At 60.4% G+C, this 20,818-nt stretch overlaps 1 protein-coding gene across 9 annotated transcripts in view; it reads left to right on the top strand.

Moving 5' to 3' along the window:
* Positions 1-20,818, top strand: part of RBFOX3 (RNA binding fox-1 homolog 3) — a 140,878-nt gene that overhangs the window by 110,969 nt on the left and 9,091 nt on the right. For 5 of the 9 annotated variants that reach the window (XM_050319361.1, XM_050319360.1, XM_050319359.1 and 2 more), the window contains exon 4: positions 9,299-9,635. The exons of 1 other annotated variant lie outside the window; for it this stretch is intronic. In XM_050319361.1, coding sequence (XP_050175318.1) covers positions 9,534-9,635 — 102 coding nt within the window. In that variant the 5' untranslated portion in view covers positions 9,299-9,533. Of the gene's footprint in view, positions 1-9,153; positions 9,636-20,818 lie in introns of all 9 variants that reach the window. 3 more of the 9 variants (XM_050319364.1, XM_050319362.1, XM_050319357.1) reach the window with 3 other exon arrangements.

Raw genomic sequence — 20,818 nt, 5'->3', positions numbered from 1 at the left:
GGCTGGGGCAGGAGCAGGGCTCGCAGGCAGCATAAGCCAGGTGCCAACATGAATGGGCCAAAGGCTGGGCTGTGGGTGTGAGCCTGGGGGGCACATGCTGGTTGGCAGCAGCAGTGAGGGCTGCAGGGCCGGGGCTGTGTCCCCACCTCTGGCTCTCGTGTCTGTGCTGATGCCTTGGCAGCACTCCCTGTGCTGAGGAGAGGGCTTTGCTCCATCCCAGTGTCCGACTGCGTGTGGGTCTGGAATCGCGGGTCAGTGGTGGCTGCAGTGCCAGAGCGTGCTGGGCTGTGGCCACACGGTTGTGTCTGGAGAGGAGACGTGCCTGCGGCAGAGGGGAGGGCAGCAGGGTGGGTTTCCTGCAGCTGAGCTGCCCCATGCCTGCTCTGGGTGGGAGAGTTGGGATGTGGCACGGGGATCTTGGTGCTGATTGCACAGGCACCTCAGGGTGAGGTGTGTGCGGTGCTGGGGGACTGCAGCAGCACGAGAGGGTGGAACAGCACTGGGGAAGTGCATTTGCCCTTGCCCTGGTTCCAAGATGGTTCTGCCCCCCTACCCACTGACAACCTGGATTTTGGCTGCTGGTGATTGAGGAGTTTCACTGTGCTGCATTTGCCCCCTCTGCCTGTCTCACACAGCAGCAGGGGAGGTCTGGCAGTCTGGGGGGACCCCAAGACATGACTGGGGCTGCATTTGCAGGGCACAGAGAGGAGAGGGTTTGGATCACTGAAATATAAGAGGGAGCAAGGAGCCCCCCACCCCAGATGCCTGCAGTGGTGCCTTTGCTGCTTTATCACCTCTCCCAGTGCTGAATTATTGAGAGTGTTGCTCTCGTTTATTGCCGTGCTGGAGGAGAGCTGCCTCCGCCCAGCACTGCTCTGAATATGATTATGGGGCTGGAGATGTCAGAGCCCACTGGGCTCCGGAGACCGATCTGCTGCCCCCCTCGCTCCTGTGCTTCCCTTATCCTTATTTATTCTCTCACTCCCGTGCCTGGTTCAGCGCTCACAGTTCCCTCGCTCCCTCCACCGTGCAGTGCCCCAGGAGGATGGAGATTTAGTGCCTGAGGAGCAGCACTGCCCAGCTGCTGAGCCTGCAGCATGTGCTGGGGGTGACTGAGGGGAGGATCCAGCTACCCCAGGACTCCCCTGATTTATCCCCATGGCTGACCCTGTAGCCAGCTCTCCACTGTGTCCCCTGCTAGATCTCTGCTGGTTGTGCTGCTCTGCCCCATGGGATGGGGTCCTGGACATCTGTGGGGGCCAAGGCTGGACTTTGAGGGATGGTGGCTGCCCTGTTGTTGGGGATTCCTGGGTGCCTTCTCATGCAGTCCGAGGTGGCCACATCCCAGGCTGCAGGGACTGTCCCTATCGCTCCCCACTGCACAAGGGGGCTGATGGCTGCTGTCTCTGTCCCTCTTGGGCCACTGATCAGCTGCTCCCACAAAGTGGGGGGACGCTGGACCCCCCCAGGAAGCCCTTCCCAGCAGGACCTGCCCGTCCACAGCCGAGCGTCCCTACCTGCTGGGAGCAGCAGTGGGAGCAGGGGGCTGTGGAATCCGCTGTGGCCAGGGGGCCAGGAGCCGGCTGGCACCTCGCAGGTTAACCGCGAGCAGCGGATTCCCTTATTGACAGGGTAGCTTGAAAAATGCTGAGGCAGGACATCGGCTTCTCGGAGTGTCAGCGGGAGCCCACGCTGCACTGGCGAGTGCCCACGCTGCCGCTGCCGCGGCCCCCAGCGCCCAGCCTGGCCCCGGACCCCCACCGCGGCACCCCTCTCATCGCCGGGCTTGGTTCCCCTCTCACGCTCGTCCTTTGCTTTGCTCCTGAGGACACCAGAGAGGATTTCATTTCTATTCTGCCTCTCCCATTTTCCCTGGGGTGGATAAGCTGTGGCCCGCCAAGGCTGCCCTGCGGCCGCCCTCCAGCCCCTGCCCTCCCACAGCAGCATGCTGGAGGTCGAGCACCGGCTCTGAACTGCGGTGCTCACGCCGCCGGGGAGGGAGGGGAGTGCGCAGGGCTCCGGGAGTGCCGGCACTGGAGCTGGACAGCCGGAGGGGACAGAGCCCACTCGGGAGGGGCTGCGGCCAGCACAGCCAGCATTTGGAGCAGCCCACTGCCCTCCTGCCGATCCCACAGAGCGACTCAACACCCGACCACCAACATGATGATGTATTTTTGGGTAGGTACTTCCGCCAAGGGTGGGCACTTCTCTCCCTCTCTGCCGGGCTTTTGCTCAGGATGGGGGTCATTTCTCGCTGTTGCTGCTCCCTGGCTGTGCTGCCGGCCAGGGACCGCTTTCCCTTCCGACCAGGCACTCGCAGCCCACAGCTGGCAGCAGCGGGCAGGGGATGGGCTGCAGTGCTGGAGGCAGGCCTGGCGTTGGGGAGGAACGGGGCAGCGGGCTGATGTCCCTACCCAGACCTTGTGCCCTGCTGAGGGCACCTCCAGACAACCCTTCTGCCTCCCCACACAGTATTGGCCTCAGGCAGAAGCTGCCTCCCCTGCCCAGAACCAGTCCCCTGCCCCAGCCATGCCATGGTGGTGGGCAGTGGGCTCTGGAGCTTGCCTGGGGGCTGTGTTAGGCAGGGATGCAGGCCTGTGATGCCAGCAGGACATTCAGGTTACAGCTCTGTGTGGAGCAGCAGCTGCCTCTCACGGGGCCTGTGCCCTGTGGGTGCTCACCCAGGGTCTGACTGGATGCTCCTGGGGTGGTCCCCACACTTTATCTCAAGCTTGAAGTTGATGACTGAGGCTGCTGAGGTCCCTCCACAGCACTGTAGGAGCTGGGCTGTGTCAGGCTCTACACCATCCAAGGGTCTTCCTGTGGCACCCTGGCCCGTAACTGGGGCTGAAGGCAGTGCTGCCAGCCCCTTCCACCCGCTCCTGCTCCCCCAGAGATGGCAGGGGGCTGGAGACTGCAGCAGTCTGGTGGAGATTACACATTCCAGGGAGTTATGCTCCCCTGGATTTGGGAGAAGGGAAGAGAGTGAGCAGAGCCAGGATATGGGGGATGTGGGGAAAAGAGCTTACGGGAGGAGGAGGAGGATAATGTAAATTCATTGTTTCTCGGGGAAGCAGCTTCCAGGCGTAAGGTGCTTTGTCATGAGGGATGTCGGTGCTGCCGCCGATCCGGAGCTCATCAGGGCTGGCAGAGCCTCCTGCTTTGGCGCTAATTCTGCCCAGGGACTGAGCGACTCTCCACAGCTGCAAGAGTGAACCGGAGCTTCCGCTTGAGGCTCCGTTGGCATCGCGTGGCTTCGCCGAGCTCAGCCGGGCAGACGCGGGCAGCGTGGGGTGCCAGTTCCCGTGGGAGCTCAGGCACAACTCCCCACACCATGCTGGCTGTGGGGCAGTGGTGCTTAAGGGTCCTGTCCTGTCTGGGCTCTGCGTGGTGGCATCCCCAGCTCTGCTGGGGGAGGCCGGGCAGGGGCTGTGCTCCTGGTGGAGCAGGGAGTGTCATTCGTGGCATCACAAGCGTCTCTCTGTCGTGGTGTGGGAGGAAGCAGAGGGTCCGGTGTCCCCTCATGGCTGGAGTGCTGTGGTGGCAGGTGGCAGTGGGTGGCTCAGTCACTGACATCGCAACAGGCTGAGATGCCAAAGCAAAATGTCTTCAAATGAGCAGTAATTGCAGGGAAATGAAGAGCATGTGGGGTGAGGGGAAGGAGGAGTCTGTAATTATGATTTTTAAAGTTTGCCCTGGGGTCCTGGTGCCTGTTTAACACTTATATCCTATCTGTGCATTTAAAAAGCCTCAAAATGAAGATGGAGTGTTTGCTCCTGGAGCAACTCCAACCTGGTGCTCCTCCCGGCCCACCTCACCTGTCTGCTAATCCAGTGGGTCCCAGCCCAGTGCCTGTGCCCACACTGGCATGCCGTGTGCACCCTTGCTTGGGGTTGCTCGGACCCCTCCTGTCCTGTGCCATGTGCTGACACCCCAAGGCCTGCTGCCAAAGCCACCCAGCAGTCTGAGAGGCTGGTGCACATCTTAGGGGTGCATTTTCTTGGGAACTCTTTATCAGGCAACAGAGCTGCTCTCAGAAAAGAGGGGAACTCTGGGATGTGGCATTATGGGTCCCTGGGTCTGTAGTTGCTTGTTCCTTGCATCACCCTCCGTCGTTCCTGCGTCACCCTCCATCATTCCTACCTCCTCCTTCATCCATGCTGGGCTTGGCAGTGGTGGTGGCCCTGGTGGTGGCTCTGGCCCTGGTGGTGGCCTTGGCCCTGGCAGTGGCTCTGGCCTTGGCAATGGCAGTAACTCTGGCCCCAGTGGTGGCAGTGGCCCTGGTGACCCTGTGACACACATAGTGCAGCCGTTTCCCCTGCCATGGCCCCCCCACACTGCCCACCCGGCCCACGAGCTCAAGGTGCTCGGCAGCAGCTGCTCTGCCACGGTGCTGCTGCTGCATATTAATTCTCATCAAATTCAGGGAGCCTAATTGCCATTTCATGTAAATATTTTGTCAAGTGAAAGGGCTTCTGGAAGGGTCGTGCGGGGGGAGGCGAGGAACCAGGCAGAGTGACAGGCTCCGGCTCGTCCTGCCCAACCAGGAGTGTCAGATGTGTCCCCGCAGGAGCTGCCGTGTGTCCCACAGGGAGTGGGTTATGGGAAGTCCCTGTGCACTGATTGCTCATGCCAGATGATGGGGGACATAGGATGGCTGCAACTGGGGCACCATTTTGTAGAGAGCACTGAGGGTCCCATCCCTGCCCATGTGGCTGAAGGGCAAAGGAGGGAGGGATGACATGGGGGACCATAGGACATCCCCAGATGGTAGCCCAGCCACTGTCCTGATCTGCACGGTGCTGGCAGCTCTCAACAGAGGTTGAAGGTGTCCAAGGCCCCGTCCTGGCCCCCACCATGGGCGAGGAATGTCTCAGTGAGGTGGATTTTTCCCTGGATCCCATTAAACTTCCACATGCTTTCCCTACATTCCTGATCCTGTCCCACTGCTGCAGCTGCTGTCTCAGATACTGACCATGTCTTGATCACAGTACCCTCCTCACCTGGTGAGATCACACCTGGGTGCTCCACTTTTGGGAATTCAGAGCAGGCGGGATTTCTAGTGACCCCTGAGAGCTGCTGGAATAGGAGGAAGGAGCAGGGAAAGGTGGAGGGGAGGTTTAACAGGGTGGAGCGAGGCTTGTTGGTTCCTTATCACCGTCCTGGTCTGTGCCCTGCACTGGGGCAGTCCCTGCAGCCAAGGCACTGGGGATGTGGGACCCTCCCATCACAGTACCGCAGCTGAGATCCGTCAGCACCTTCATCTAATCGCTTTATGTCTATGACTAACTACTAATGAGCTTTTAATTAATGAATGCCATGGCTTGGAGGCATTCTGGAGTGGGTGAGAGAAGAGGATTAGGCGGGTGCCACGTTCCCTGGGTGCTGCCAGGCCACCAGCACTGCACTCACGGGATGACCCCAGGGAGGCTGGAGCGTCCGACTTCGCAGTCTGACCTCGCCGGTCTGACTTCGCCAGCCCTCGTGGCAGTGGCTGCGCCTCGCCTGACCTGCAGCCCTCTTTTGGCAGCTCTCCCAAGCACCAGCATCCAGCTTTGCCCCATGGGAGCATGCTGCAGGGCCATGGGGGTCCTGTTAAACGCTGGACACTGGGAGCCCACACGGCACCCAGCCCACCCATGGCTGTGCCCTCGTGGCAGGTCCGTGGGCGCTGCTTCATCCCTCTCTGGGAGAGGGTGAGGGATGGGTCCTGGTGAGGAGCACAGTACGAGAGGCTGGATTTCCCATGGCACGCCGTGGGTTGGGATCTGGACGTAGCATTGGGGCAGACCTGGGAGGGCAGCAGCTCTGAGGTGTACTCAGGGCTTAGGGCAGTGTGTGCAGGACCCTCGGCACCTGGATGTGCCGCAGCCATGCCATGCCACCAGCCTGCGGCACCACACGCTTGGGGGCCCTGAGGGGTTCCGGGGCTCCGGGCAGACCCTGGGGGTCTCGTTCCTGGCTGATAAAGTTTCTAAATGATGGAGTGTGCGTCAGAGGGGAGCCGAGCTGTTCTGGCATTTCCCCGGGAGCTGCCAGCACCGCACTGGCTGCTGGTACCTCCTGGATACCTGGAGCAGCTGGATGTGCCGCACTGTCCCCAGCGGGTTCCCTCGGGGGTGGTTTGGGGGGGTCTGTGCCCATCAGCCGTCCCACTGCAGGCTCTGCCCCTTGGCTCCAGCACCAGAACAGTGGCCAAGACCACTCCTGTCCCAGTGCCATGTTGTTCTCCCTCTTCCAGAAAACAAAACCAAGGAGCCCTCAAGGGTTCATTTAAAATAAATAAAAAACTGGGAATTGTGCTGATTTGAAAGAAAGGCAGCCCCATCCTGCGCGGAGGAGCACAGTGCCAGCCCAGCCCCGAAGGGCAGAGAGAGATGTGCTGAGAACTGCAGCCCTGTGCAACTTCTGCCTTTGATCGTATATCTCACACATGCCCTTTGCTTTCCCTCTGCTGATATTTATTAGGTTTAATTTTACTGGGACGCGGCTGTAAGTGAGACAGATGGAACGGGGTCTGTGCGCCTGGTGAACACATCTTAATTAAACAGATAAATAAACTTTCATTCCAGGAGGCTTCAGTTTCAGAGGGTCTCCTCCAGAGCTGTGGCTCCACCAGGCTGGGCAGCCCTGGCCAGGGCTCCTCGCGGCTGGTGCCACTGCTGGTGCTGTCAGCTGGGGCTGTGGCACAGTGTCACTGGGAGCAGCAGGGTGAGGGAAACCAGCTGCTGCTGGCTGGAAACATGTTCCCCACTGGAGCCGAAAGGGTTGGTGTTGCCCTGCCGTGCTGGAGTTCCCTAGGGGTCCCTGCTGCTGTGGGGCATCTCTGCAGCCAGGCAGGTGTTGGTGATGGCTGGAGGAGGGAGAGAGGAGACTCCCAACATCTAACACTCCTCAGTTCCCAAAGCTGGGCCCATTTTGCTGCTGGCGCAGGGCAGTGCCAGCACTTGTGGTGCTGCCACAGGCCAGGAATGCCTTTGAGTCACCCTGGCCGGAGCCAGACTCCGGCATGGGGGAGGATGGGCAGATTACCTCATCCTGGAGCCGGCTTCTGCCTCACGTGGTTTGTTTGGTTAGGCACTGCCAGGCCGGCTTGCCGGCCAGTGCCCTGCCCTTGCCACCTCTGGGAGCTGCAGTGGAGCCAGACCAGCCCAGGGCTTTCAGAGCTGCCCATCAGCTTGCTCAGGGTGCCCCTCACACACGCACCAGGGTGCGTGCAGGTGCCTCGGGGGGCCACTCTCCCCTCAGCTGCTTGAGGGACTGTGGGAGTCTGTGCCTTAGAGAGCTGTCCCCATCCTGCCCCGGGTGCTGGAGCATGCAGGAGAGTGTGGCACTGGAGCCGTGGGGCTTCCGAGGAAGGGGAGCTGGAGGCGAGCGGGAACACAGGGTCCAAGCATTGTGGTGTGCCAGAGGGGCCACTGCATCTCTCATTGTCCTTGGAATTGGATGGCAAGCGGTCGTGGTGGGACACCCGTGCTCCTCGCGGGGAGCAGTGCCCAGGGATGCTGTTGGCAGTGGAGTGGATGTCACTGCTGGACCCCTTCAGTGCTTGGTTCTGGGGGGTGATGGTGTTGCCAAACCCTCCCCCAGCCTGGCATCCCCTACCCAATTTGGCACCTTTTGGTCCCTATGGAGCGTGGTCCCCTCAGTCTCAGAACCCCATAGGAGTGGCTGGCACTCCCTAGGCCCCAGACTCTGCTTCCTCAGGGCAGCTCTTCCAGAGCAGGTTTTTCCTGTGGCTCTGGGCCGGCCATGCCATGTGCTGCTGCTCTGAGTGTCTGCAGTAGAAACGGGAACCGCTGTGAGTGTACCAGGACACTGCAGCATGTCGCTCTGCCTGGGGATACTGTGGAAAATCCCAGCTCCAAAAAGGGCTGGTCGTGTGCTGGAGGCTCCGGCGGAGACAGAGCATCAGCAGCTGCTGGCACAGCCCTGCCTTTGTGCATCATATTTGGCCAAGATGGAAACTGAGTTGAGCTCAGGTTTTGTTTCCCACATACCCCAGCAGAACACCATCCTGTTGGCCTTGGCCACAGCTCCAGAGCCAGGCATGATGCAGTGCCAGGGTGCGGGGTGCTGGGAAGGGACCTCTGTGCCAATGCTGAGCTCTGTGGCACCAGAGGGGGCCGGGGCTGCTGTGGGGCTGTGGGCAGGTGGAGGCATAAGATGGGACGGAGACCCGAGCGAGCACATGTGTGTGCCCATGCCGGCAGTCCCTCACGGGCACTGGCACGTAGGCTATTGCCATGGCAGCTGTGGCAGCGGTGTGTGTGGTGTGGATGCGTCAGGGCTGCTGGCAGCACCGTGGGCCCCTCAGAAACACCAGAGTGCCTCCTGAGCTCTGCTGGGGCTGACCACCAGCCAACCAGTGGTTCTAAGGGCAGAGGGTCCCCATCGCTCCGGGGAACGCAGGGAAGCCAACACCAGCTGGCAGGGCCCCTCATGTCACCCTCATGTCACCCCAGGGTGCAGGGGTCCCCTCAGCCCTGCACGCCTGGGGGACTGGCAGGCTGGCAGGGGAGGTCACAGGGCCCTGCGTGGGGCTCCCATGCCTTGGCAGGGCCCAGCAGCTGTGGCAGCAGGCAGGCAGGCAGCGGTGAAGCCGTGGCCGCGGCTGCTCCGTAGGGAATGCCGTGGGCTGCCGGCCCTGCCCGCGGTGGCGCAGGCCCGTGGCGGTGCAGCAGTGGCTGCGGGGCCATGCGGGGCTGCAGGCGGGAGCGGGTCGGTGGCTCCCGGGAAGGCGGAGCTGGGGCTGCTGCATGGCTCCCGTGTCCCCCCCAGCACGGCCGCCCTGCCGTGGCGTCTCCCACGGAGAGCGTGGCGTGTGTGCACGTGTCCGGCGGTGTGTGCATGGGGAGCCCCGCAGCGGCCCCGCCATCGCGGGGGCTGCGCGGCTGCGAGTGCCGGCTGCTCAGCACGACTTCCCGCGTTGCACCACTGAAACTCCCAGTAAGACCCTTCTTCCCCTGGGAGCCAGCGCTGGGAAGGGAGACAGCTCTGCCCACTCGGCCCCATCCTGCCCAGCTGCTTCCCCAGCGTGTGGCGGGGGCAGCGAGGACGGCAGGGAAACCATCTGCGAGCGGTGGCGGTGGAGGGGTTAAGTGCGGGATCAGCTGTTCTCATGTCATTACGGATTCTCTTCATTTTATACAGAGCTCTGTTTGATGTCTGAATGCACAGGGGACTCCCCCTCCTCCTCCAACTCCCACCCCTTTTATTTCACTCCCAAGCCCTCTCTCCTTCCTCCTCCCCTTCCTTTCTCTCCCGCTCCGCTCTGGCTCACGCACACCCTTTGCAGACCGTGCGCTCAGTGCCAGTGTCTAATGGCCCCGAAGTGAAGAGCCGAGCGCTGCTCCGGCGGCAGCGCGGCCGGCCTGCCACAGATGAACCCTCCTAACTAGCGCCGAGGGGTCGGGAGGGACGGCGAGGAGGGGAGAGCCCGAGGGGCCAGCCAGGAAGACGAGGATAGCGGTGGATAGCAGTGTGCGGAAGAGGACGGACCCGCGAGCAGCTCCACGGCTACCTGTCGACACATGCTGTGCTCCATGGCTAACTCGGGCTGCCTCCTTGTCTCCAACTCAGGCATGCTTCCTCACTCTCTCCCCTGTCCTCCAGCCTTCCTCTACCTCCAACAGGTAAGCAACCCTCTCCAGGGGATTTTCTTGCTTTCCGGTTCACACGTGTTTCTGGCCGGTTCCCTCTCGGCGGAGGGTCAGAGCTTGGCAGCTTCTTCCCAGCCTGTCCACTCCAGCCCCGCAGCACCGGGTCCTCGGCTGCAGCTTTGGGGGGTTTCTCTGGTTTCCATGCTGAGGTGGCGGGAGCGCGGCCGGGGCTGGAGCGTGGCTGAGGCGCAGGCAGTGCAGCAGGCAGAGCCGCCGGCGCGAGTCCAGCGCTTCCCCGCCTCGGTGCTGCTGCTGCTTGGCGATGATGGATGCTCGGATAAAGGAACGAGGCTCCCGCGCGGCCTGAGCAGCCTCCGGAGAGAAGGGAAGGTGATGGGCTCGTGCATGCACACGCGTGTGCACATATGTGTGTGTGTGTGTACTGTCACATGGCGCGTGCCTGCAGCCAGGCCGAGTTTGTGTCACCGTCACAGGACGGTGCTGCAGAGGGACTGGGGGGACACAGCGCCGGCTGAGTCCCAAGTTTGGGTGGCCTGGACGGAGGATGCCGGGGCCGTCAGTTTGGTCCTTCACCCTGGCCAGGATTTTCACCCTGTCCCACAGGGCTGCCCTGATTCCTGCACTGGACCCAGCGCCCTAGGTTTCCGGGCTCATCATCCCAGGGGAAGCGCCGTTTGGGAGAGGCAGCGTCTTCTTCAAATGCCTCTTTGCTGCGTAGGAAATCCCGTCTCCCAACCAGGCAAACCATTCCATTTGTGCTTTCAGGAGTTTAAAAATTCATGGCATCCTCATCACACTCGGCGTGGCCAGCACGGCTCACCCGGTGGCAAGGACAGGCGCTGGTGCCAACCCTCCACTCCAGAGCGAAGGGCTGTGGAGTGTTTTGTCCCTTGGGCTGTCCGTGGCCAGTGCCCAAGTGGGGTTGCAGCCGGAGCGTGGCCGCTGGTAGTGGGGATGGCAAGGCCTGTGGTTGCTCTCTCTGGTGCGTGGGCGATGGGGCTGGCGAAGCTGGTGCTGGTTACAGGAGCGTGGGGCGCGCGGGGGCTGCAGCAGGGGCTGCCGAGGTGGGTGTGTGATTTATTGCACCCTCCTGCGAGCAGAGCCTGGGGAGAGCCAGAGCTGCACTGGATTTCAGTCTCAGCCTCCCTGGGCTGCATCAAATTCCCTGAGGCTGCTGCACCTCTGACACCAAGAAGAAACCACCCCTGAGCCCCCACTCATCCTGGAGGGTAGTTTCTGTCCCTCTGAAGGGAGCACATGGATGCTTTGGAATGGCAGCCAGAACAGGGCCTAGAGCCTCTGTTGCAGCATGGGAGATGTCCCTCTCCAGCCGGGATCCCCTTGTCCCTGGCCACACGAGGGGCTCAGCTGTGCCGCTCTCTTGCCCTGTGGAGCACTCTGGCATGGATTGGCTGTGCTGCCTGCGGCTTACGGTGACAGGGACAGCAGCATGGAGGCAGATGAGGGCTCCTGGTGCCCACAGGGCTGGGCAAAGCGGAGCTGGGGATCCCTGGGAAGCAGCAGCTTTCCCAGATGTGCGTCTCTGCACTCGGTGTCTCCTGGTTCCCCCATCGCCCTGCCTGGTTTGATTTGACCATCGTGTTCTGCATCTCTTCCTCCCTGCTCTCCCAGAAGCCTTCTGCTCCTTGGCAGCAGCTCTAGACTCGTGAGCCAGGAGGAGGGTTTTATTACAAGATTTGGAGTTGGATTTTCACCCAGCTGAACACAATGGAGGCAAAAATCTCCATCCTCTTCCTGGGGTTTGTCCCCTGCAGAGGTTCTGCACGTGGTGCGTGGGGACAGGTGTGTCTCACAGTGCATGTCATAACAAGGCATCAGGCAGAGGGACGTCACTGGCAGCTATTATATGGGGCAGGGGCACAGGGCATGTGCTCTGCCAGGCCCCTCATCCTGCCCAGGTGAGCAATGGGCCTGCCTGGCACCTGCTTTAGGCCTGAATTTTCTCTGGATTTTGGACATGCCACCTGTGCCGCCTGCACCGGAGGAGCACAGAGGGAGCAATGCCGCCTGTGCCCGTGGGCACGTGCTTGCTGCAGAGCTGGGCCTGGTCAGCTGGCTCAGCTTACCTCTGTGTAGCAGGGATACCTCAAGGGGTTCAACCGACTCTCCATGAGTTGGTTGTGTCCTGAGGTCTGTGGGGGGCTTGGTTTTGACCCCCTGGGTTACAACTCCCTATCCAGGTGTGCGGATTTGTAGTGGGGCAACTGGGGTGGGCACATACCGTGATCGTGACTGATTCACTGGCTGGGAAATGAGTCTGCTGGGCTGGCCAGGGTGTCAGGAGCTGGGAGGCTCCAGGGTCTGCATGCACTAGCTGCCATCATCCCTTTGAACACATGCTCTTCCTGCCAGGAGTTTGTGGCATGGGCTAGGTTTGTTCCTCAGTATGCCAACTGTGTTTCATAGCTCCCAGCCCCAGTGTTTTCCACAGTGCCAGGATTTGAAGGAATGACCAAGAAATTAAGTTCTCAAGAAAACTTCAGTTCTCCCAGTACCAGGGAGAGCTCATTAGTGCCAATGGCTCATCCAGGTGCTTGCAGGTGCTTGCGGGTGCCAGCAGCTCACTCTGCTCCACTCCCCCCACGTGGCTGACCTGGCCTGGCCATAGGAGCCATGGTCCACAGCATTCTTGAGTGCTGTGTCCAGGAATTCCTCCCAGCACTGACATACTCCAAGAGTGGTGCCGCTGGGGGGCCAGAGGCTGCAGGAGGGTGGTGCGTGCCCATGGCGGAGCAGCCTGTGCCTGCAGGAACGCTGCATCCTTTGGTGGGGCTTGGTGAGGACATTTGGCTCTTGCTCAGCAAGGACCTGGTGTGGAGGGACGCTTTGGTGTCTTTGTTTCATGAACAGAGGAGTCGGTCACTGCTTAAAACTGCTGTTGTGAGTGTGCAGTGATGGCTGCAGGAGAGGGCTCAGCGCTGACCCAGGACAGACCCAGGCTCTGAGGAATCAGTGCTTCACCCCGGCACAGGCAGTGATGCATGTGCAGGTCTGGCCCCAGCACAGGTTGATGTACAGGTGTGCTGAACCCCCCTGCAATGCTACCCCTGAGCTGCTGCTTGCTGGGAACATCCCTGGTGCCCACGGTCACACTGTGGCGCAGGAGACTTGGCTGAGCAGTGCCCGGCCCGCTGGGAAACAGCCTCTGCAAATCCTGCTTGGAAAATTCCTTTCCAAGAGGGTTGCTGCCAAGTTTAGCACGTTATATTTTTAGGGAGCAGGTCTATTCCGAGCAGTGTTGTCGTGTGTTACAGCAGCGGGTTCAATTCAAACCGGGTTTCTCCCCCTGCTCGCGCGTCGCACAGATACGAGACCTGGCATGGAGGCTCGCGGCTCTGGCCACGCTGTGGCAGCTGCTCTGCTCGGGGAGCACCAGCCTTAAAGCCACCAGAAACCTTTTCTGCTTTTTGCATATATATATATATATGTTGAAAACACTGACATTAATTTTAGCTTTGCAAAGCTGCTTTTCCCACAATAGCTGTGATTTTGGCCCACACTGCCTAGCAGTGCTCTTTTTATAGGTATATTCCTATTTTAGTACTATAGTGATGGGTGAATGAGTAGATTAAATTAGATTTAGTATCTGTCATTCTTTAAGCATCACAGGCAGTCGGGGGGGGGTTAACAAAGAAAGGCTAATTAGGAGAGCGAGCACAGGCCACCCCCACTGGCTCCACTGCCCTGGCCCTACAACTTCCTCCACTTAGGGACCAGCATCCAAATAGGAAAATGCTTTTGAAACCTGATTTTCTTGCACTGCCCCTGGGCCAGGATGGCTCCAGGGCCTGCAGCCAGGGCTGGGCAGGATAGTGGGTGCTGCAGCCAGGCACCCCGGGCACCTCCATGAAATTCAGGGTCACTTGGCTCTCCAGCTGCACTCCCCATGGGGACAATGACCTCTATGCAGGGGGGCACTGTGTCTGTGGAGTATTGGGCTTCCGTGGGGGAGCTAGGGGCACCAAGGGGCACTGCAGCTCCTCCAGGAAGGCTGTTAGTCCCTTTAGTGCAGATGGTTTCAGCAGGCAGGTGTGGGGCTGGGTGCCGGGAGGGTGTGGGGAGCCCTGGGGAAGTGCCATTGTTGGGAAGGCTGGGAAGGGCACCTGAACTCAGAAGGAAACCAAATGTCCAAGGCAGGAACTGGATCTTCCCAGTGTGAGCCTGGCAGCGTGTGGCCAGGGGCTCTGCAGTCCTGGCCCTGCCGTGGCTACTGGCCTGGTGATGCGCCAGTGCCATTGAGCAGGCTGGGAGCTGCGGGCTGGGAGCTGTGGGCTGCTGCAGGGTTCACCCCTCTGCTGCCCCTGGGCAACCCTGGCAAGGCTTAACCTGCACCACCTCCCTCAGTGTTCCTGCAGCCAGCAGGGAGCAGGTGTCCCCCCTCGCTCTAGCAGGTGACAGGGTTTGTGGTGGCCACCACAGGACAGGCATCGCCTGGTGCTGCAGGCATTGCCATCCAGGTGTCAGGTGCAGTTCCCAAATCCCATACGAGCCCTGCTGTACCCAGCTAGTGTCCCAAGCCCAGGTTGTCACTTTGCCACCCTGGTAGCTTCCTGAGCATCCAGGCCGGTGCTGCCAGGGAAGCAGGCAGTTCTGGGGAGTTGTCAGGGTAAGCACCTGCAGAGCTTGGTGAGGATTGTGTTTTCCAGTGTATTCCTGTCCCCATCTTTTCACCCAGGCTGGCTGGGTCGTGTCTGGGGACACACTGTACTGGTGGAGACAGCTCAATCCTCCGGGTCTGAGGCATGAGCCAGGGCTGTGCTGGCTGCATCCCCACTCCAGCTGCATCCCCACTCCAGCTGCCTGGCAGGACACACAGGTACCAGCTGTACCCACTCGTCCCTCAACAGCAGCACCAGTCAGGGTGTGTGGACAAAGCCCTTTATGTGTGCAGGAGCTTCCCAGGGAGGGAATCAGGGGAAGGTTGCATAGGCCCTGCTCTGGTGCAGGGTCAGAGAGCCAGACTGAGCCCTGGCTCCAGGCTGGAGTTCCCTACGGTGAGCTGAGCCCTCATTCTGTGCTGGGGTCCCCCAGGGGAGCAGCAGTGAGACCGTCCCTTTGCGTGCCTGGAGGCACCGGCCATGGAGGGGAGCAGCCCCAGACTGTGGGATCCCACATCTCTCCCCCATCCCTGGCTGCACCCACTCGGCATCTCTCCACCACAGCTCCGGCTGCAGCCTTCAAACAGTCCTGTGAAAAATCAAAACTGGGGAGAGAAGAGTGGGAGCAGGCGACAGTGGCAGCTTATTTGTGATCTGCATTGTGTGGGGAGCTCTTAATTAGAGGTAATTAGACTAATTAACTTGCAAATGAGAAACTCGTCTTTTTCTCCTTTTCTTTCACAAGAAAAAATAAAGAGGAACAGCAAGATAAATATTGAGGCTAATTACCTTGTACCTGCCGCAGAGCCCCTCCAGCCTGTGGGATGCTCCTCCCGTGCGCCCAATGTGCTGTGTTGTCCCTGTCCAGGTGTCCTGCAGTGCCTGTTCCCACTCAGGGCTGGTCCTACTGCAGGGCACAGGTGCTCATGTCCCATGTCCCCCATGCTGTGCCCTCAGCAAGGATGCAGCATGGGGAGAGCGGCCTCCACAGCACAGCCATTGCCAGGACCTAGTTGGCCAAGCCCTGGAGATGGCCAGTGCCACAGAGGGCATGGCACCAGTGTGGTACCACGGCACCAGCATGGCACCCTCCCCACCAATCCCATCCTGGCCCACCCCAGGACTGGAGCAGGAGCGTCCCCTCTGCGGCACCGCAAGGTCCCGGCTGTTTTCCAGCTCTTCCCTTGTGGCATCTTTAGTTTCCCCTCTCTCTGTGCCGCACACCCTGGGGGCTTTGTTAGCACAACCCGGTTCAAATGTCTGATTAGTCTTTAGGAGATCGAGGGGTCAATTTTCCACAGCTCCTTCCTCTCCATTTAACTAATTTAACTGCGCGATTGTTACAAATTTCATTTTATTATAGCGCTGCTTCTCAGTCCAATTGAATTACCAAAATCTCATTTTCTCAGAAGTGCTGAATATGTAATTAGAGGAAAAATTATGCTCCTGGCTGCCTATTAGAGAGGGCTGTGTGGGAGCGCTGTCCGGGCAAACACATGGGTCCATGGTGCCCCCGGTGCCCACACTGGTCACGCAAGCAGCTGTGCCAGAGCCCCAGCGCAGCAGCAAAGATGTGGCTGGGACAGGGGCCACGAGAGGGCTCTGTGGTGTGAGGGACTCTACAGGATCGGGGCCAGAGTCCAGCTGGGCTCCTTGAGCCCTGTGAGCTCTGGGGCCAGATGTGGAATGGCAGTGGAGCTGGCATGGAGCTTGCAGGAAGGCATGAGGCCAGTGGACATGGCCATTCACCCCACTGCTTGTGTTGTCTGGAGCTGCCTGGATCCAGCTGGGCTCTGGCAGCTCCACGCAAGGGTTTCAGAGCCCCAGCCCTTGCCAGCAGGGGGACACAGCAGCCGCTCCCAGGACTGCTGGAGCAGCAGACAGGTCACCCTGGTGTGCCGAGCTGTGCAGTGCCTGGGCACCGGCATCCAACTCTGGTGCCTGGAGGGCTCAGGAGGAGCAGGTAGCTCCAGTGAACTCAGATCCCTTCCAGCCCTTTCCTGCACTCTGCAACCAAGCTTGTACCTTATGTACCACCTGTCCCAACATTTTGGTGGCCACTGGGGACCACATGCTGCTGGGAATCCCGGCCAGCACTGAGTAGACCAGGTGTGACTTGCTCCAGTGTGCCTGAAGGAAGAGTTGTGCCAGGAATGTCACCTGCACTGCTGATGATGCCGGGGGCTGCTGCAGGGGAGCCCTGGCATCGCTGACAATGCCACAAGCTGCCACAGGTGAGCCCTGACCCCACCAGAGATTCCAGGCCCTGATCAGGAGGGAGCAGAGTGCCACGTGTCCCAGAGCTCTGTTCCTCCCACTGCTGCGCCTGATCCTGCCACAGCTCCGGCGGTAACGCAGCCATCGGTCCCTCCTGGTGCAGCGGCACAGGGGCGAGCGGGCTGGGAGCTGTCGGCCATGCAGGCAGGGGGTGGCCAGGAGCCCCCCCAAGCACCCCCGTCTCGCCTCAGTTACACAACATTATCATTTCATAATACTCTGAAATATACATGAAGTTGGCTGAATGCAGATGAAATTGCACCATTTACTTCATGAATATTTCATGCAGCCTCAGCTCCGAAGTTTCCAGCTGGCAGAGCCAGGAGCTCGGGCCGGACTGTGGTCCCCCTGCCCTACACTGGAGGTGATGGGGGCACGTGCAGAGGTGTGTGCCCAGAGCAGCATCTCATCTCATCCCCACTCCTGGATGTCACATGGCTGCCACCGCTGCATCCTTCCTCCCCAGGCTCCTGTGGACAGAGGAGCAGCAGTGTCCAGTCCTGACTCTGCTGGCAAGGGCTCAGGGGGGCCAAGGGTAGGAGCAGGGAAGGGGGAATGGAAGGTGCCTGGACAGTATGTGGCAGCTCAGAAAAATGGTGTTTCCCACGCCAGCAGGCTGCCCTGCTCCCCTCAACTCCTTCTCCTCTCACACCATCACTGCTGCCCCTCGGGTCCTGCCTGACCCCACCAGCCCTGCTGCTCTCTGCAGCACTCCCTTCCCACTGGAGCATCCTTGGCAGATGCCCTTACCAGCCTCTCACCCCTCCCTGCGCCTCAGTGATGAAGACATCCAGTGCGGCGACCGCTGCCTGTGGTCCCCACAGCTCCTCACTCCTCCACTGCTCCTTCCCCTGGGTCCTTCCTCACAGTCCCACCCAGCTTTCTGTGGGGTCTGGCCCCACTCTGGGGAGAAGCAACCTGCTGCCACCTCCCACTATCCCCACGGTGAGCACCCCGACCCCGCTCCGCCGCAGCCGGGAGCTCCAGGAACGCTGCCTGTGCAGGGCCGGGTGCTGCTTTGTATGGATGGTGCAGCATTTGGGGTAATGAAATATTCACAGGTCAGTGGTTCCGTGAGAAATGACGGGGATCAGTCAATTCCTTTTCGGGGAGTAATTTTCTTCCCCTTCACGGCCTCTGTTTCATGTTGACAGTCATTAGCATGAACGAGCTGCGGGGTCGAAGGGGGGACGTTGTGGCTGTCACGCAGATGAGCCATGCTGGGCACGGTGATGGCTGCAGGGGCACAGGGTGCATGGGGGGCATGTGGGGGTCATGCCAGGACCTTCCTGCCTCCATTGGGGCATTTGCTGAGCCCATCTCTGCTGCCCAGCATGCTACATTGCCCTGCTCTGGAGTGGTGGGCACAAGGGCAGGTGGTCCCGTCAGCGTCCCTGGCTGCTGCCTGCTCTGTGTCCTGCTGGTGGGCACAGGTCCACAGGAGACCTCGGGAATTGCTCAACACCCTTCCCTCAGCCCAGCAGTGACCTCAGGCTGCCTTGCAATGTGGCAAGGCAGTCCTCAGTGAGTGGGCAGAAGCCACTCCAGGTCACAGCAATGTGCTTTCTGCCTGCACTCTGCCTGCCCTCCCTGCCCTCGCTGCCCTGCCTGCACTGCCTGCGGGATGTGCCCACTGAGGCTCTGCAGGAACACCTGGGGGGGCCTCTGCAGATGCTGTGGTGGGGGGAGGACCTTGGCCTCATTTCCCCCTTGCATGAGGTGTCTGGTTCCCAGCAGGAGGAGTGGGACAGCTGCCAGAAGTGGAGACCACTGTCAGGGTGGGGAGGTGTGTGGTGACAGGACTGTGTCCCCTCTCCAGCTGCTCCGGCTCCACATTCCAGCTTCAAGCTCAGCTGCACATGACCAGGTGGTGCTGTGACCAAGCAGGTTCAACCATGACTGGGCAGTGCCAAGCCATGATCAGGCAGCACCATGCCATGATCAGGCAGTACCATGCCATGGCCAATCAGTGCCATGCCATGACTAGGTGGTGTCATGCTGTGACTGGGCAATGCTGTGCCGTGCTGCCTCTGCACCATCCACACGGCGTAGTGCAGGAAGGGCCCAGCTGCAGGCAGAGCTGGCTGGGGGGAGTTACATGGGCTGGAGATGGGAGTGGGGCCAGGACAAAGCAGCGGGGTGTCCATGAGGCTTTAGAGGAAATTAGGCACATCTGTGGTGGCTGTGGCCTTGGTGGCAGCTGGGTACAGGTGCTGGTGAGGGGCCAGTAACCCCAGGCACTCATGGCACCATCACTCTGTGCTGGCAGGGCGCCTGTTGTGGGCAAGGTTTGGTGGTCCATCGCAGGGTACTTGTGGCCAGTGGGTACCCCGTTGTTAGCACAGGGCTCTGCACTCGACTGACTGCTCTGACCCATTCTCTGAGTCTGGGGGCTCTCAGTGCGTTATTTTCTTAAAAAGGAGAAAATGTGGGAAATGGCATTGTCATCCCCAAGCTGACAGGCACAATCACCAAAGTGCGGCGTCGGCAGGAACCGGCCCCACACACTAAATGACTTGAAAGGAAATGGCCTGGATTGTGCTGAGGAGGCAGAGTACAGGGGGAGAAAGCAAGTGGAGCAAACAAAAAAAACTTCATTAATTAAAGAAACTCGTTAATGAGGGACATTTAATCAGCTAAAGATGATATCTACCCCCTGCCTGCTGCAGCAGCCGCTGCGCAGGGCTGGTGGTGTGAGACTGAGCCATGGGCAGGGCAGGGGACACCACGGAGGTGATGCCAGGCAGCAGCCACTGGGCAGGGGACACCATACAGAGAACACTGCAGAGGGGATGTTGCACAGGGGAACGTGGGCTCCCCATCCCAGCCTCTCCCCTGCTGTCCCTGGGGCCATGGTGTTTCAGCACAGGGCTGTGTCACAGTCCTGGCAGTACCTGCACAAGCAGGTGGAGGCAGCAGAGATGGTGGGGTACTACTTGTGTCTCCTACACCATGTTAAATGCCACCGGCTTTGCTCCAGGCTCCAACACTGCACTGATCTGTCTCATTTTAAATGAGGCCAAGGACTATTAATGATCAGCATTTCTTTTATTGCAAGTACCGAAAGCACCATGTGGGAGCATTCCCACACCCCAGGGAGGAACAGGTACTGTGGGAGCAAGGGATGTGTGTCAGAGTCCCTGTGCCGAGCACCCGTGGGCCAGCACTGTGCCACAGACTCCCCACATGGCCAGGCACACCAGGCTGGGAGCACCTAGGCTGCCTCTTCTGAGCTGCACAGCTGGGTCCCCCTGGACCCCTGAGTGCTCAGTACAGGGAGGACCCTGAGAAGGGCCCACAATAACCACCTGGGAGGAGCAGGGGGACCCTCACTGCCCGGGACTGCCCGGGGATGAGCTGTTCCAGCAGTGTGGGCAATGTGGGGTGCAAGCTGAGCAGCGGTTTTTTCCCTGTGATGTCAGCAAGCATCACACAACCAAACTCACCGGCATCCCCCTCCCCATGGAACCCTCGCCCCCAGCCCCCACCACTGACTGAGCAGCCCTGTCCCCAGTGGGGCTGGCCAGGTGCTGGGGGCAGCTGAGAGGTGCTGGGAGCCGTGGATTTGCGTCTCTGCAGCACCCGCAGCCCCAGAGCTGTGAGCAGCAACCAGGGGAACCTAATGGTCCCTGAATGAAATAATACCCAGGTTGACAGGCTCTGCGACAGCCCTAGTTAATAACTGGTATGAACGTGGCTGTCGAGACAGGCTGATGAGGGGCCAGCAGGGCCCAAGATCTGGGCAGGTCGGGACAGTCCCTGCCCCGGCACCCATCTGCATCCCCCTGCCCCCGGTCCCCACATGGTGGTGGCTGATCGTGGCTGTGGTGACAGCTAGGATGAGTGTCCAGTGGGTAGCAGACAGGAGGAATGTGGGCTGCTCCTTTCTCTGTGCGTGCAGGAAAGGGAAAGATTGGTGCCGGGAATTAGGGATGCAGCAGGGAGGGTCACACTGGAGGTGTGACCGCTGTGACTGTCGGTGTCTGCCTGCTCCCTGGAGCAGGTTTGGATGGAATCCTCCAGCCTGCCAGGTGGCATTAGCACCTGCGGTGCGGGCAGGAGTGGTGTGGGCAGAAGCAGTTCCTGGCTGCCCGTCTCAGGGCAGCAGCCGTGATGGGCTTGGCTCCTGCAGCGTAGCAGCCCCGGCCCGCGCTGGCAGGTGCATCAGGCTGGCGTATCCCCGAGCAGCTGAGTCAGCACAGGCAGGCGCTGCTGGTGCTGCCGATGACTTGCAGATCTGCAGCGGGGCTATTCCCACTGGGTTTCCGTGTGTCCCCGGCGCGGCTCTGCTGCCGCCCT

Source organism: Myiozetetes cayanensis, unplaced genomic scaffold (assembly GCF_022539395.1).
Source record: "Myiozetetes cayanensis isolate MyiCay16 unplaced genomic scaffold, myiCay2020 scf22, whole genome shotgun sequence".
NCBI classification, from domain to species: domain Eukaryota; kingdom Metazoa; phylum Chordata; class Aves; order Passeriformes; family Tyrannidae; genus Myiozetetes; species Myiozetetes cayanensis.
Note: the sequence above shows the minus strand (reverse complement) of the source record. Positions and strands in the feature narration are given on the sequence as shown.